The sequence below is a fragment of the Rana temporaria genome, chromosome 3 (assembly GCF_905171775.1).
Source record: "Rana temporaria chromosome 3, aRanTem1.1, whole genome shotgun sequence".
In the NCBI taxonomy this organism is placed as follows: Eukaryota; Metazoa; Chordata; class Amphibia; order Anura; family Ranidae; genus Rana; species Rana temporaria.
This window is the reverse complement of record NC_053491.1, coordinates 113,575,302-113,588,757: the sequence shown is the minus strand read 5'-3', so window position 1 is coordinate 113,588,757 and position 13,456 is coordinate 113,575,302. Positions and strand designations below refer to the sequence as shown.

General features: G+C 42.5%; 1 protein-coding gene across 2 annotated transcripts in view; it reads left to right on the top strand.

Annotated features, from left to right (window-relative positions):
• Positions 1–13,456, top strand: part of FBH1 (F-box DNA helicase 1) — a 72,500-nt gene that overhangs the window by 35,082 nt on the left and 23,962 nt on the right. For both annotated transcript variants that reach the window (XM_040343280.1, XM_040343278.1), the window contains 5 exons: positions 2,037–2,259; positions 3,927–4,014; positions 6,099–6,188; positions 7,823–7,959; positions 10,773–10,872. In XM_040343280.1, the coding sequence (XP_040199214.1) occupies positions 2,037–2,259; positions 3,927–4,014; positions 6,099–6,188; positions 7,823–7,959; positions 10,773–10,872 (638 nt within the window). The remainder of the gene's footprint in view (positions 1–2,036; positions 2,260–3,926; positions 4,015–6,098; positions 6,189–7,822; positions 7,960–10,772; positions 10,873–13,456) is intronic.

Here is a 13,456-nt window from a genome sequence, read left to right as displayed (position 1 = left end):
AGTTACTTGCACTATAAAGGGCTGCTGTGATTGGCTCTTTAGTACAATCTGTGATCAGCTTTGTGTGAAGAACACAGTGATCACAGAGTGTGCCCCAGGGGGAAGTGGTTCTGGAAGGAAGTCCATGGACGCCCTTCTTGGAAAACAGAACCGTGCCGTAGCCATCTTTCGTCTTTTCTGATTGTCTGCACACTTTCATGATTTCTTATTTATATTTTAGGAAACCTCCTAGCCCACCTATTTCACTTCAGCCCCCTGTTCAAAAAAAAAGCCTAAAAATAATAATTTTAACAAATGCAGAAGACCTACATTTCAGCCTTCTAGAAAAGTTTTCTAATATTGTCCGATGGTTACAAGACTCAATGAGATTATGACAATGGAAGACCTAATATTGTCTTGGAAAGGCACAAACGTAAAAATACTTAGTTCTACTGGATTGATTAACAAACTTCCCCTGAATATGGTCTCTACCTCAACTATACTACTTGTCGGGGTGAATCCTCCTCATTGGATGTACCCTAAGGCTGACCTAAGGCACCATTCTTCCAATAAGCCTATCCCCCCACATCCTCACCATCTCTCACATCTTACACGTCCCTTGTAAACAAAAGAAAGTAAAAAACCATGAGCAATAAAACACAAATTTATTCTTCCTCAGGTGACTGCAGTACACGTTGAATATACAATCTTTACACATACTGATGATGCACTTTTCTTTTCTTCTTTTTTTTTTCTTTCTATCTTGCCATCGGATGGCCTCCGACGTGTTATCTGGTATTGTCATCAATTGTGTATTGACATCCAGTGTAAACTAAGAAATCCCTATTTGAGCCTCTTGCTCTTCCACATTCTTAGAGCCTTTAAAAAAAAAAAAATGTATGTTATATTGGTGTCCTAGGCAAGGCCGTACATGGTTCGTATCTTGGGTGGTTCAGCCGAGATTCAAACCATGTATGGGCAGGCTGAATGTACCAAGTTAATTGATCAACTTGGGTGCAATCAGCCTGACTGATTTTATGTGCGATCATCGCTAGCTACTCTTATAGCCGCTGGCAATAATGACTGTCTTCTCCCGGGGGGGCTTCCCCCGCCCTCCCGCCAGGAGTATACAATGGCTCAGCAGCAGGTATTCCCCTGTCAGCACTGTCTGTTGATTGGGGAATCAAGCTAATTCCTTTCCTGCAACCTGTGGTTGCAGGAAAGAAATTTACACCTAGTATGACCAGCTTTACTCACCTGATCCATTCCTCTATATTAGCATACACATTAGCAATGCAGTTCATTCTGGGGAAAACTCCTATTGACTTTATTTCTGGTTCAGACTTGACCGTCTGAAACATTCTTAGCTGGGTAAAAGCTAGACACAGGACCGAAAGATTCTTTATTTTGCCACTTGTGTTGTAGACACATTTAGAACGCCATCAAATGACCACCTTAGATTTGATTGCATTTATTCTAAGACCCTAATGCCTTGTACACGAGGGGAGCTTTCAATGGAAAAAGTCAGACGGAAGCTTTTTATCGGATATTCCGTTTGTGTGTATGCCCCATCGGACTTTTTCCGTCGGAAATTCCGCCGGAATTAGATAGAGAACATGTTATCAATTTTTCAGATGAAAAAAAATTCTATCTGAGTTTCCGTTTGTATGGATGCAATTCCGACGGACTAAAAACCATGCATGCTCAGAATCAAGTCGACGCAATGCATTGAACTTCATTTTTTCTCAGCTCGTCCTAGTGTTGTATGTCACCGCATTCTTGACGGTCGGAATTTGGTGTGACCGTGTGTATGCAAGGCAGCTTGAGCGGAATTCCGTCGGAAAAACCATCTGAGTTTATTCCGATGGGAAAACCGGTCATGTGTACAGGGCATAAGGGTTCATATTGCATGTCTGTTGTATTTACATATAGTTCTCAGTGGAGCCCATTTTATTGCCATGTATTATACAATTAAGAAGTAGAATATGTGCAGGAAAAATTTAGTGTAACTAAATGGGTGATTTTGTTGTGCTACAGTCTCTGTTTTTGTCTCCTAGATATTATCAAAGGCAGAAGATAAACCCCTCCGGACTTACAGCGTACACTGTCAATTTTGTTCTTCCTGAAGGCCAGGCTGGCTTTGTCAGAGCAAAATTAGTTGTTAAGACTTTAGGGAGTTTTTTCGCTTCTGCAGACGGTGAAATTGAGGCAGAGCATGTTCCAATATGGTACACAAATAATCGTGGAGAACGAGAGCTGGTCCCTCCAGACCTACAGCGGGTGACTATTTTATCTATTTATCTGGCAGATCGGATCGAATGGAAATGGACAGGCGGTCTGTTTCCATCTGATTTCCCCATAGACTAGAGCGGGCCGTGTCAGCTCTGCTCTGCATAGTGGAATCGGCAGAGAGATCACGCACTGAGCAAGCAGATTGCATTTCATGTAGGCGCCCGTGTGAAAGGAGCCTAAAAAAAGATATAGAGAAAACAGATATAAAGAAAATTATTTGGGATAAGTTCACTTTTTCCCAAAAAAATAATAAATGCAAATTTTTGTGCAGGTAAAAAAAATGTGCATTTTTTTTTTTTGCTTGGATCCGGTAAAGCCCTGCACCAGCGATGAGCAGATCACTGATGCCATGCAGATCTGTCAGTGTATCTGTGTGCCAGTACAGGCAAGTAGATACAATCTGACAAGAAGAGACAATGCACTCCACAGCCCAGTGGTAGTTCATTGAAAACTACAAGCTGACAGCCGCATAGGACACTGTGAATTAGTAAAGTGGGCTGGCAGGCACCGCCATGGTTTTTAATTTTTTGTGACAGCTACCCGGGGGAGAAGATCTCGCTAGCTGTCAGATTGGGGATCGGGGAGGTGCAGGGGCCTGTCCATTCTAACATGTTGCATCCTGAATATGGGTGTGACCTGTTACAAAAGTTGAATACACCATTTGATGTAATATATATATATATATATATATATATATATATATATATATATATATATATATATATATTTTTATAATATATATATTTTTTTTTTCTTGCCTTTAAAAATAATTTTAAATGTATTTTTACATACAGCAGTCATAACAACCAGAAACTCAAATTTGGAGAGGGCAGTAGGAGGTTCTGCTTCTTGCACATGTGCTGACCAAAGAAGAAAGTAGAGTGAGCAGAACCCATGATTACCGTATTTATCGGGGTATACCGCGCCCCAGCGTATAACGCGCACCCCAAGTTCTGCAAGGTAAAAAAAAAATATATATATATATATAACTTACATTTTTGCCCTGCGTCCGTCTGCGGCCTTGTGGGTGTCCGTCTGCGGCTTCCTTGCGCGGGGTCCGTCTCGTCCAGCGTGTCCGTCTGCGGCCTCCATCCAGGTGTCCGTTTTGTCCAGCGTGTCCGTCTGCGGCCTCCATCCAGGTGTCCGTCTCCGTCCAGCGTGTCCGTCTGCGGCCTCCATCCAGGTGAGCGCCGATTTTGGCTCCGGTTTTCCTGTGTGTTCGGCTCCTCTCGGCTTGTCTGGGCTCCTCTCGCGTTGCTGCGGGCGAAGCCGAGCGTGGCCTAGCCGAGTGCGCAGTACACTCAGCTCAGACAATGTCGGAGACAGCGGGGATCGGCGGGGTATCGACGTATATCGCGCACCCACGATTTCCCCCTGATTTTAAGGGGAAAAAAGTGTGCGGTATACGCCGATAAATACGGTAATTAGTATGTTGCTGTTTTCTTATTGTGCAAGTCTTAGCAGGCTGTGTGCAGGAAGGTGATTCTTTATAACGCTGAGTGCTCATTCAGATGAGCAGCTGCCCTTGCCACCCCTCTGAAAAGCAAAGAGTTTTATTTTTTATTTTTATTCCCATCAATTTCTTATGATTCCCTGTGTGAATGTACATGTGATTCATGTACATAAATAGTTATGTTTTCTTTTTTTATCTGTAGTTTACAGTGAGTGAAGCAAACCGGATTTGGAAAAGAATGAAAAGTCTTGAAGAAACCAGTGTGCTTGCTTACAAAATGACACATGATGGTGAGATCTTCTGATTCTCTATATGATTTATTCTGAGACATTGTTGAGATAAAGACTATGGGGTAGATTCACTAAGCATTAAATAACGACTAATCCCATGTGGTAAAAATTGTGCAAGTGTTTAATTCACTAAGAATTTGTAGTTAAATACTGCATGTGGTATTTATGCGATTGAGCTGGTTGCTAATGAGCGTGCCGGGAATGCGGCCACCGTGTCCATAACTGATGACTCATCAGCTGTCGGCGTGCCTCCCCACTCACAGCTAATTGTGAAAAAAAAGACGACAATATAAAATTATGTAAAAAACAGCGTGGAGTCTCTCCCAAAATCCATACCAGACCCTTATCCAAGCATGTAGCCTGGCAGAGTCAAGAAAGGGAAGAGCGAGCGCTTCCATGTTGATTGTAGTGATGGGGCCCAGGCAAGTTCAGTGTGTTTTTCTAGTCAGTTAACCCACATTATCAAGTGGCGAAAATGGTGAATTGAACAATCAATTGAAGGTTCAAGGTATTCCATCACCCTGGATTACCCAGAAGATTGCAAAACTGGAGATTAAAAAAAGACTTAACTTCCATCCAGAAATATTGCAGAAATTAAAAAAAGATTTTTTGTTCAAGATGCAAATCCTGCAGTATGGCCTTCAAAGCCTTATCTGCATGTGGATACATGTACTTCAAAGAAGAATCATGCCTTGTTCTACTCTTAGTAGGTAATCCAGGATTCACTGCTGTTAATGTGTACAGAGCTGCTCCAAATACTGCAGCCAACCAACTGGTTACTCTATATAAACTGCTGTTCATGTGTTCAAAGCGCAAATGTTGACTATGCCTGCAGATAAGTACTGAAGCTAACCAATGGTGACTCTGTTTATGTATGTAATGAATCCTAAGGCCGCGTACACGCGATCAGTCCATCCGATGAGAACGGTCCGAAGGATAACTGACCGATGGGGCCCACACACGATCGGTTTGGACCAATGAAAATGGACCTTCAGTCCGTTTTCATCGGATGGACTGATCGTGTGTACACGGCCTTAGGCTAAGATATCCTTCCAGAGAAGAGCAGAGTATAGGGGAAACTCCCAGATTTTACCCTGGCTGCATCTCTACATATCATCATTCAAGCTTATGGTCTCAAGAATTGGGTTCCCCCTTTCCATTTAAGGCTCACTCCACATGGGCTTTGAGCTCCTTTTGGACTTTTTGTCACAGATCTCTTCTCCAGTTTTTACATGTTTTCTGTTGTGAACTTTATGTGTAAGGTCTTATATGGGGCTCTTTGAGCTGTAGTTAGTCCCGATTTCTTGCTAGATCAAAGCATTCCGACTCGTGCAGTATGTGAAGGGACAACTGAAAAAGTTGAGCTGTAACTGTCCATAAAGTCCATGGTTGGTACCAAAAAGAGTCTATACAGTATACAAAGTGCATATGATGTGGGACACTGCTATCCTCAGAGCTGAGCAGGCCTATTTCTTGTTGGGCTTGTTGGCATTTGTGTGCTGTTGTGTTTTTTTGGGGGGTTTTTTCCCGCCCATTTGGACTGCTTTTGGATGTCCTGCAAGTTTTTAAGACTTCCTGTGTCCCTCAGTTAATGAGCGAAAATTTCACAAATTTTTCTTGGAGTCCATTGAGGGACATCAGTTTCAACCCTCTGTGTTTATGGTTATGCTCTTGGTACTGCTTGGCTACAAAACTGAGAGCTGTTGGTGGAAGGAGGCATTCTACCCTTAGCTGTACTACAGGTTTTATGTTTGGCAGTGTATGTTAGTCCAGTGAGTAGCAAAATAAACCAAAGGTTTAAGACTCCTAGAAAAGGATTTTGCAGTAAGCAATTTTGGCTGTATAGCTATTAAGGAAATATTTCTGTCTAGTGGAGTGCTGTCATTAGGACAGGTGTGTGTTTTTTTTTTTTTTTTTTTTTTTTTTTTTAATCGCTTCTGGAACTCTGCAATTTGTAAAAACATACTTTAACAATGTCCAAATGTTATGGCGCACATAATGAATACCTATATGCATGGGGAATTGTAGACTAGTTACGGTTGTACCATTTTTTTATTTTTTTTTTATTTTTTATTCACACACAGGCTATCTGAAGTTGTGGCAGCTCCATAGACCCAATCTCTCTTCCTCCTATGATGTTATATTTGTTGATGAAGCGCAGGACTGCACACCATGTAAGTTAAGCACCATGTTTAGGTTGTTTTTCATCAGCCCAACAAGTACCATAAGCCTGAGCACCGCTGCAAAAAGTGAAGACCAATAAATATCTCTTGTAATGCATATCTAAAGCCAAAAACAAAATGTAATGACAGGAAAAGGGGGAAGGCAGTCTCTAGCCCCCCTTTTCCTCATGGGAAAGCGACGGATTTTATGGTTCCAGGTTTCCCCAGGGGAGCAGTTTGCTCCCTCAGGAAAATTGGCGGGCTCTTTTGCCCTGCAGTTGACCTCTCACTACAGGGGAATTTGGCGGGCTCATTGCCCGACAGATGACCTTTAGAGTCTGGGATAGTAAGCCCGGGAAAACCCAGTTTGAACTGGTCAGAACCAACCTGGTTCTGGGCTATTTAAGCAGGGTTCCGTTAGCTCAGGCTCATTCGCCTCAGAAGACTTAGACCCGGTTCACACTGGGGCGACTCGTCAGGCGACGCAGCCGCCTGACAAGTCGCGTCCCATTCTAGTGAATAGAACCGTTCTAATAGGAGCGACGCAAGTCGCTCCGACTTAGAAAAAGGTTCTTGTACGACTTCGGGGGCGACTCGGGGCGACTTGCATTGACTTCTATACAGAAGTCATTTTGCAAGTCGCCTTAGAAGTCGTCTTCAGGTCGCCTGGCCGAGTCGCCCCCGAAGTCGTGCCGCCCCTGTGTGAACCGACTCTTAGGAGCTGTGGTGTTCTTTCCCCCCCCTCCCTCCCCCCCCCTTTTTTATAATTTTGTCGCAGTGTTTATTATGTGGTAGTGTCACCTTTGTTTCTTAATAAAATCAAAAAAAATATCAACAAAGGGGGACTAGCTATTTATTTATAGATGTTATTATAATAATATTATTATTAGCTTATGCTATGGTCTTTGTGTAAAGCAGGGTAGTTTTATTGGCAGCCTGAGCCGTAGTGGCTAGGTTAGCTTTAAGGCTTATTTTAAGGTTATTTATTTATGAAAATATGTAAATTATTTTATCTACCATTTGAAACCAATATTAAACACTCGCGGCCTTTAACATCCAACAAGTTGTCTGATGTCTCTTATTTATTTTAAAGTATTAAGGTTCCGTCTGCTTTCCCATCTATTTGTTTATCATTGCTTAGATGTGGTGGCTGCATTGGTTCTATTTTTCCAGGCTTTTTCTAATTTATTTCCACCTAGTGATGTTGTTATCACCACATATGAAATCACATTTACACCCTTGCTGATCTAGGGTGGCTCTGGTCACTTACTAGGCTGCTCTTTTGATTTGGTCTACAAGCATATCTTCCTTTTCATTCTACATTACATTGGGAATGAGGGAATTGGCCGTGTACAGAAGATAGAGCCGTTTTTACTTTTAAATCACATGAAGTAATAGGAACACTGCATTTCTGGCAAGAGCAATTAGGTATTTTTAGTCTTTACTGAAATTGCTCTTAGCCTGAAAATGGCAATATTTTGTTTGGATTTTTATGCTTTGTATTTTTTTTTCTGCATCGTGCTCTGTTGAGCCAATTAGGTTTACCGTTTTATACCTTGTATGCAAATTTTATAATCATGTTTTTTGTTAAATGATATTCATTTTTATTGACATGTTTTTAACATTCATTATTCACTTACTTGCAGCTATTATGGAGGTTGTGCTTTCTCAAACATGTGGCAAAATATTTGTTGGGGATCCACACCAGCAAATCTACACCTTCCGTGGAGCAGTGAATGCACTTTGTGAAGTGCCACACACTCATATCTTCTATCTTACCCAGGTTAGTTTATACCTACCATGATATTTAGTAACCGTAAGACACCTGTATATTGTTGATTCCCGTGGGGTATGAACAAACCAGAAAAGATCAAATAGGGTAACCAGTGTAAGGGAACATGCGCATGGACGTTTGCAGTTGCAAATGTATGTAAATGGATTTTATTGAATAAATGTGGATTGCTAAAAACATCATTTACTTGTTCTGCTTAACAGGATAGTCAGATTATCTGACCTGACCACTCACTGAATGCAACATCTCTACCAAATTATAACAGAAAACAATTCATTTATAAAAAGAAAAAGCTAATATTACCGTATTTATCGGCGTATAACACGCACCCTAACTTTAAGAAGAAAGTTTCAGGGAAAAAACTTTCCACAGCCCCCTGTGTATAACACGCAGGCACAGTTTACCCTCTATTTTCAGGGTAAAAAAGTGAGTGTTATACTCCAATGAATACAGTGGCGCGGATTCAGATACAATAGTGTATCTATCGGCGGGCGTAACGTATCTGAGATACGTTACGCCGCTGTAAATTAGGGCGCAAGTTCCGTATTCAGAAAGAACTTGCGCCCTAAGTTAAGGCGTAACGTATGTGGTCCGGCGTAAGCCCACGGAATTCAAATGTGGATGATGTGGGCGTGTTTTATTTAAATTAATTGTGACCCCACGTATTTGACGTTTTTTACGAACGGCGCATGCGCCGTTCGTGAAAGAATCCCAGTGCGCATGCTTGAAATTACGCCGCAAATCGTCATTGCTTTAGACGTGAACGTAACTTACGTACAGCCCTATTCGTGAACGACTTACGCAAACGACGTAATCGACGGAAAATTTGACGCTGGCCCGACGTCCATACTTAACATAGGATACCCCTAATCTAACAGGGGTAACTTTACGCCGGAAAAAGCCAAACGTAAACGACGTAAAAAAATGCGCCGGGCGGACGTACGTTTCTAAATCAGCGTATCTACCTAATTTGCATATTCCTCGCGTAAATCTACGGAAGCACCACCTAGCGGCCAGCGTAAATATGCAGCCTAAGATACGACGGTGTAAGACACTTACGCCGGTCGGATCTTAGGGAAATCTATGCGTAACTGATTCTATGAATCAGTCACATAGATACGACCCCGCAATTCAGAGTTATGACGGCGTATCCGGAGATACGCCGTCGTAACTGCTATCTGAATCCGGGCCAGTATGTCCCCCGACCTCTTGTTGAGTTTTACTGCAATACGAGGCACCGTTAGAAAGTATTTCCTAAAGTATATCACTTCCTGTCCCTGCTGACAATGTTTTACCAGACGGGAAGGGAAAATCGTTCTCCAAGAGCAATAAAGACTTTTTTTTTATTTTTTTCTAATACTTTTATTATGGGAACCAAATGCTTTTCTTTACCAGTAGGAGAAAGCTAGAGCTTTTGGCAGATCTTTTTCCTGCATGTCTGCAGGGCAGGTAGTAAGGGAAGAACTTTTTAACAGAGCATTAAATAACCGTAAAAAATTAAAGGGGAGCCAAACTCTTCTATCCTTTACAGCCAAGGATGCTGCCATCTTGACTTCGGTTTGCTCCGCTGTTGCCATGGTGTGGCACATGTGATCAATTGCGACACCAGCAGTTTGATGGTTTGACAATTCATACGAGGGAACAGCACCTGTGACAGTTATCATTCATGGCATGCCTTGAATGTAACTGTTTTGAGAAACCATTAAATTGTGGGTTTGGGTTTAGTTCCCCTTTAGCAGGAGCTCTAATCCTTTCCCACACTGTGCAAAAGTAATCATTTTTGGCTGGACAGACACTTTAGGCCAGGGGTCTCAAACTGGTGTGCTGTTGTGAAACGACAAGTCCCATGAGGCATTGCAAGGCTGACAGTTACAAGCATGACTCCCACAGGCAGAGGCATGATGGGACTTGTAGTTTTAATAACAGCTGGAGGGCCGCCAGTTTGAGACCCCTGCTTTAGGCTTTTGATTTATATGCTAAAAAAAAATGTTGGTGTTTGGAGGAAACTTATATTAACCACTTGCACACCACGGCTACCCAGGTTTTGGGAGGGCGTCCCTGGATGTCCTCCCTTGAATGCTCTTCCTACGTGTGTCCCCTGGGGCATGCTCCAGGAAGTGTCTGTGATGGAATCGCAGTTTGGGTAAAGGCCCAATCACAGTGGCTCTTTGGACACCGCTGATCACATGGTAATCACAGCTGGTCACATGTAAACAGTCTTGTTGGTTATCGGCACTCCTTTCCTCTCACAGCGACGGCGTGTGAGGAAAGGAGAGCCGATCTGAAAGGGTACAGGAAGTATAGCAATTACACTGATAATCCGGGCACTGATCATCAGTATCCTGATTATCAACACAGCCTTCTCAGTGCCTATCGGTGCAGTCTCATCACAGCGCAACAGTGAAGAAGTAAAATTACTTATTTGCTAAATATCATGACAAAAACCAAGAAAAACTTTTTTTTATTTTTTTTTATAATGTTCAGGCTTTTTTTCATTTACTTGGTAAAAAATAAAACCCCAGTGGTGATTATATACCACAGGGATAAAAAATGTCATATATGTACAGTGTTGTATGACTGCGCAATTGTCATTCCAAGTGTGACAGCGCTGGAAGCTGAAAATTGGCCTGGGCAGGAAGGGGGTGAACGTGCTCAGTATTGGGGTGGTTAAATGGTTCTTTGACTATATTCTTGCTATTGAGCAGTGAAACTAAACCTCTTCAGCTTCCAATCAAATCTAATCACTCCCTGGAACAGTTGTCAGAGAATAACAACAAAAAGTGTTGGTTGTTCTTATATTGTAGAGCTTTCGATTTGGTGCTGAAATAGCTTATATTGGAGCCACCATACTTGATGTATGTAAGAACGTACGGGATAAGACCTTGGTTGGAGGTAACCAAAAAGGTAAGATTCAATTGTGGCCATACTCGGTGTGATTTTATTTATACTTGTATTGTCGGTTGATTTTAATATGATCAGAACATCAATCAGGCATCAATACAGTAATTGCAATCATTTAATCAGACCATATAATTGAAATAAATGACCCATTTTGATCCTATGTGACATAATTCTATGTGGCATACTATTAATCTGCAAAAAAAAATAAAAACATTTCTTAAAAGGTAGCTATATATATAATGATGTGCATGTAGTGCAAGCAATACACATTTGCAACTGTCATTCAGAAATTTCCCAAACACAATGCACAAAAACAATTACCAGTCCTATTGATCCATTCACTTTACTATGATCTAATTTTCTGTCCACACCACTTAGAATAAGTTTGATAAACATGAGTGGTTTTGCTCAAAATATATCAGTGTCTTTCTGGTAATTCATAGATTTAAGGTAATATTAAAGTCTATTTTTTTTTTTATCTTTAAAAATAACAAGCGTGTTATATTTACCCAGATCCTCCTCCTTCTCGGGTCCCTCTTCACTGCTCCTAGCCCCTCCCTCTTGTCGAGTGCCCCCACAGCAAGCAGCGTGCTATGGGGGCACCTGAGTCGAGCTGCAGCTCCGCGTGTCCAATCGGACATAGAGCCTCGGTTCTCCCTCTCTCCCTCTCCCTCCCTCTCTACCTCTCCTGATTGGCTAACTGACTTTGACAGCAGCATGAGCCAATGGCACCGCTGCTGTGTCTCAGCCAATCAGAAGGGAGAGTCTCGGACAGCCGAGGGACTCGTGGACATCACAGGTAAGTGTGAGGGAGACTGCTGCACACAGAACACTTTTTATTATAAAGCATAGAATGCATTGGGATTAAAAAAAAAACTTCTGCCTTTTAATCATATTGTCTGATTCTTTGAATAATCATTTGATTAGATCATTATGCATTTGGCCCCCATTAGATTGGTCATCTGCCTATGTACCATAAACACCCACTTATGTTTCTCATGCAGTTCAGTAGATGTGTTCAGCAATGAGCCTTTCCTGCATCTGGAGCACTTGTTTCACCACCCAGGGTAGCCGTATATGGCTATTTTCTTGTCGAAACATTTATAAGACATGTGTTAACTTATGTTCTACTGGAGGGTGGTATATATTGCCTCTTTGATTTAAAGGGGTTGTATGTTTTTTTTTTTTTTTTTTTAAATAACAAACGTGTTATACTTGCCTCCGCTGTGCAGCTTGTTTTGCACAGAGTGGCCCCAATCCACGTCTTCTGGGGTCCCTCGGCGGCTGTTTCGGCTCCTCCCCACTTCTGGTAACCCCCCATGGGAAGCGCTCGCCTAAGGGGGTTACTTTGCGGGCGCACTCCAGAGTCCTGTATCCGGCGTCTATAGACGCCGACTACAGGACTCGTCCCCCGGCCCTTCCGTTATTGGAGTTGATTGACAGCAGCGTGAGCCAATGGCTGAGCTGCTATCAATCTATCCAATGAAGAGCGAGCCGAGAAGAGCCAACAAGCAAGCGCGTTCTCGACAAGGGACTTTCGAGGGGGGCTGGTAAGTAGCGGATGGTTTTTCACCTTAATGCATAGGATGCCTTAAGGTGAAAAAAACATAAAGGTTTACAACCCCCTTTAATCCAGGTGGTCACAAAGAACTTGTGGATTCATAGGTGCAAGCATCTTGACAATATAGAACAAACCATTATTAAGGCACCTCATTAGGATGAGAATAACCTGTTCCTTTTTAAGCATTACAACTGAGGAGCAGCTCAGGTTCAGAATCTATATAGAGATGCCTTTCTCCTGGTTCTTCCGGTTCTGAGCTGATTGCATGAAAAGTAATGGTGTTATTTGTCTTCTCCATATGTGTGAAGAATAAGGCCCTTTTATGAACAGTTATGGCGCATACACACGATCATTTTTCGGCATGAAAAAAAATGCGTTTTTCGGCATGTAGAAAAAACGAAGTTTTTCCAACTTCATCATTAAAACGACGTTGCCCACCATCGTTTAAAAAAAATGCTCTAGCAAAGCGCGGTGACGTACAACACGTACAATGGCACTATAAAGGGGAAGTTCCATGCAGATGACGCCACCCTTGGGGCTGCTTTAGCTGATTCTGTGTTAGTAAAAGACGATTCGCGCTTTTCTGTCTGTTACAGCGTGATGAATGTGCTTACTCCATTATGAACGGTAGTTTTACCAGAACGAGCGCTCCCATCTCATAACTTGCTTCTGAGCATGCGCGTTTTTTTAACGTCGTTTTAGCCCACACACAATCATTTTTTACAACCCGAAAAACAACGTAGTTTAAAACGTCGTTAAAAAATGCAGCATGTCCTAAAAAAAAAATGTTGTAGTTTTTCACAAACCGAAAAATGATGTGAAGCCCACACACGATCATTTTAACTACGTGCCGACCTGCCGCCGTCGTTTTACGGTGGCAGGTTGGCCCCCCTGCGCGAGAGCCCGTAGCTCTACGTCGGCTCTCTCGCAGGATACTAGGGGCGCGCGCGCACGCCGCCGGAGGTGCGCTCGCCCCCGAGTCCCGTGCCCGGCGGGCGCGATCGCCGCCGGGCACCCGCGATTGCT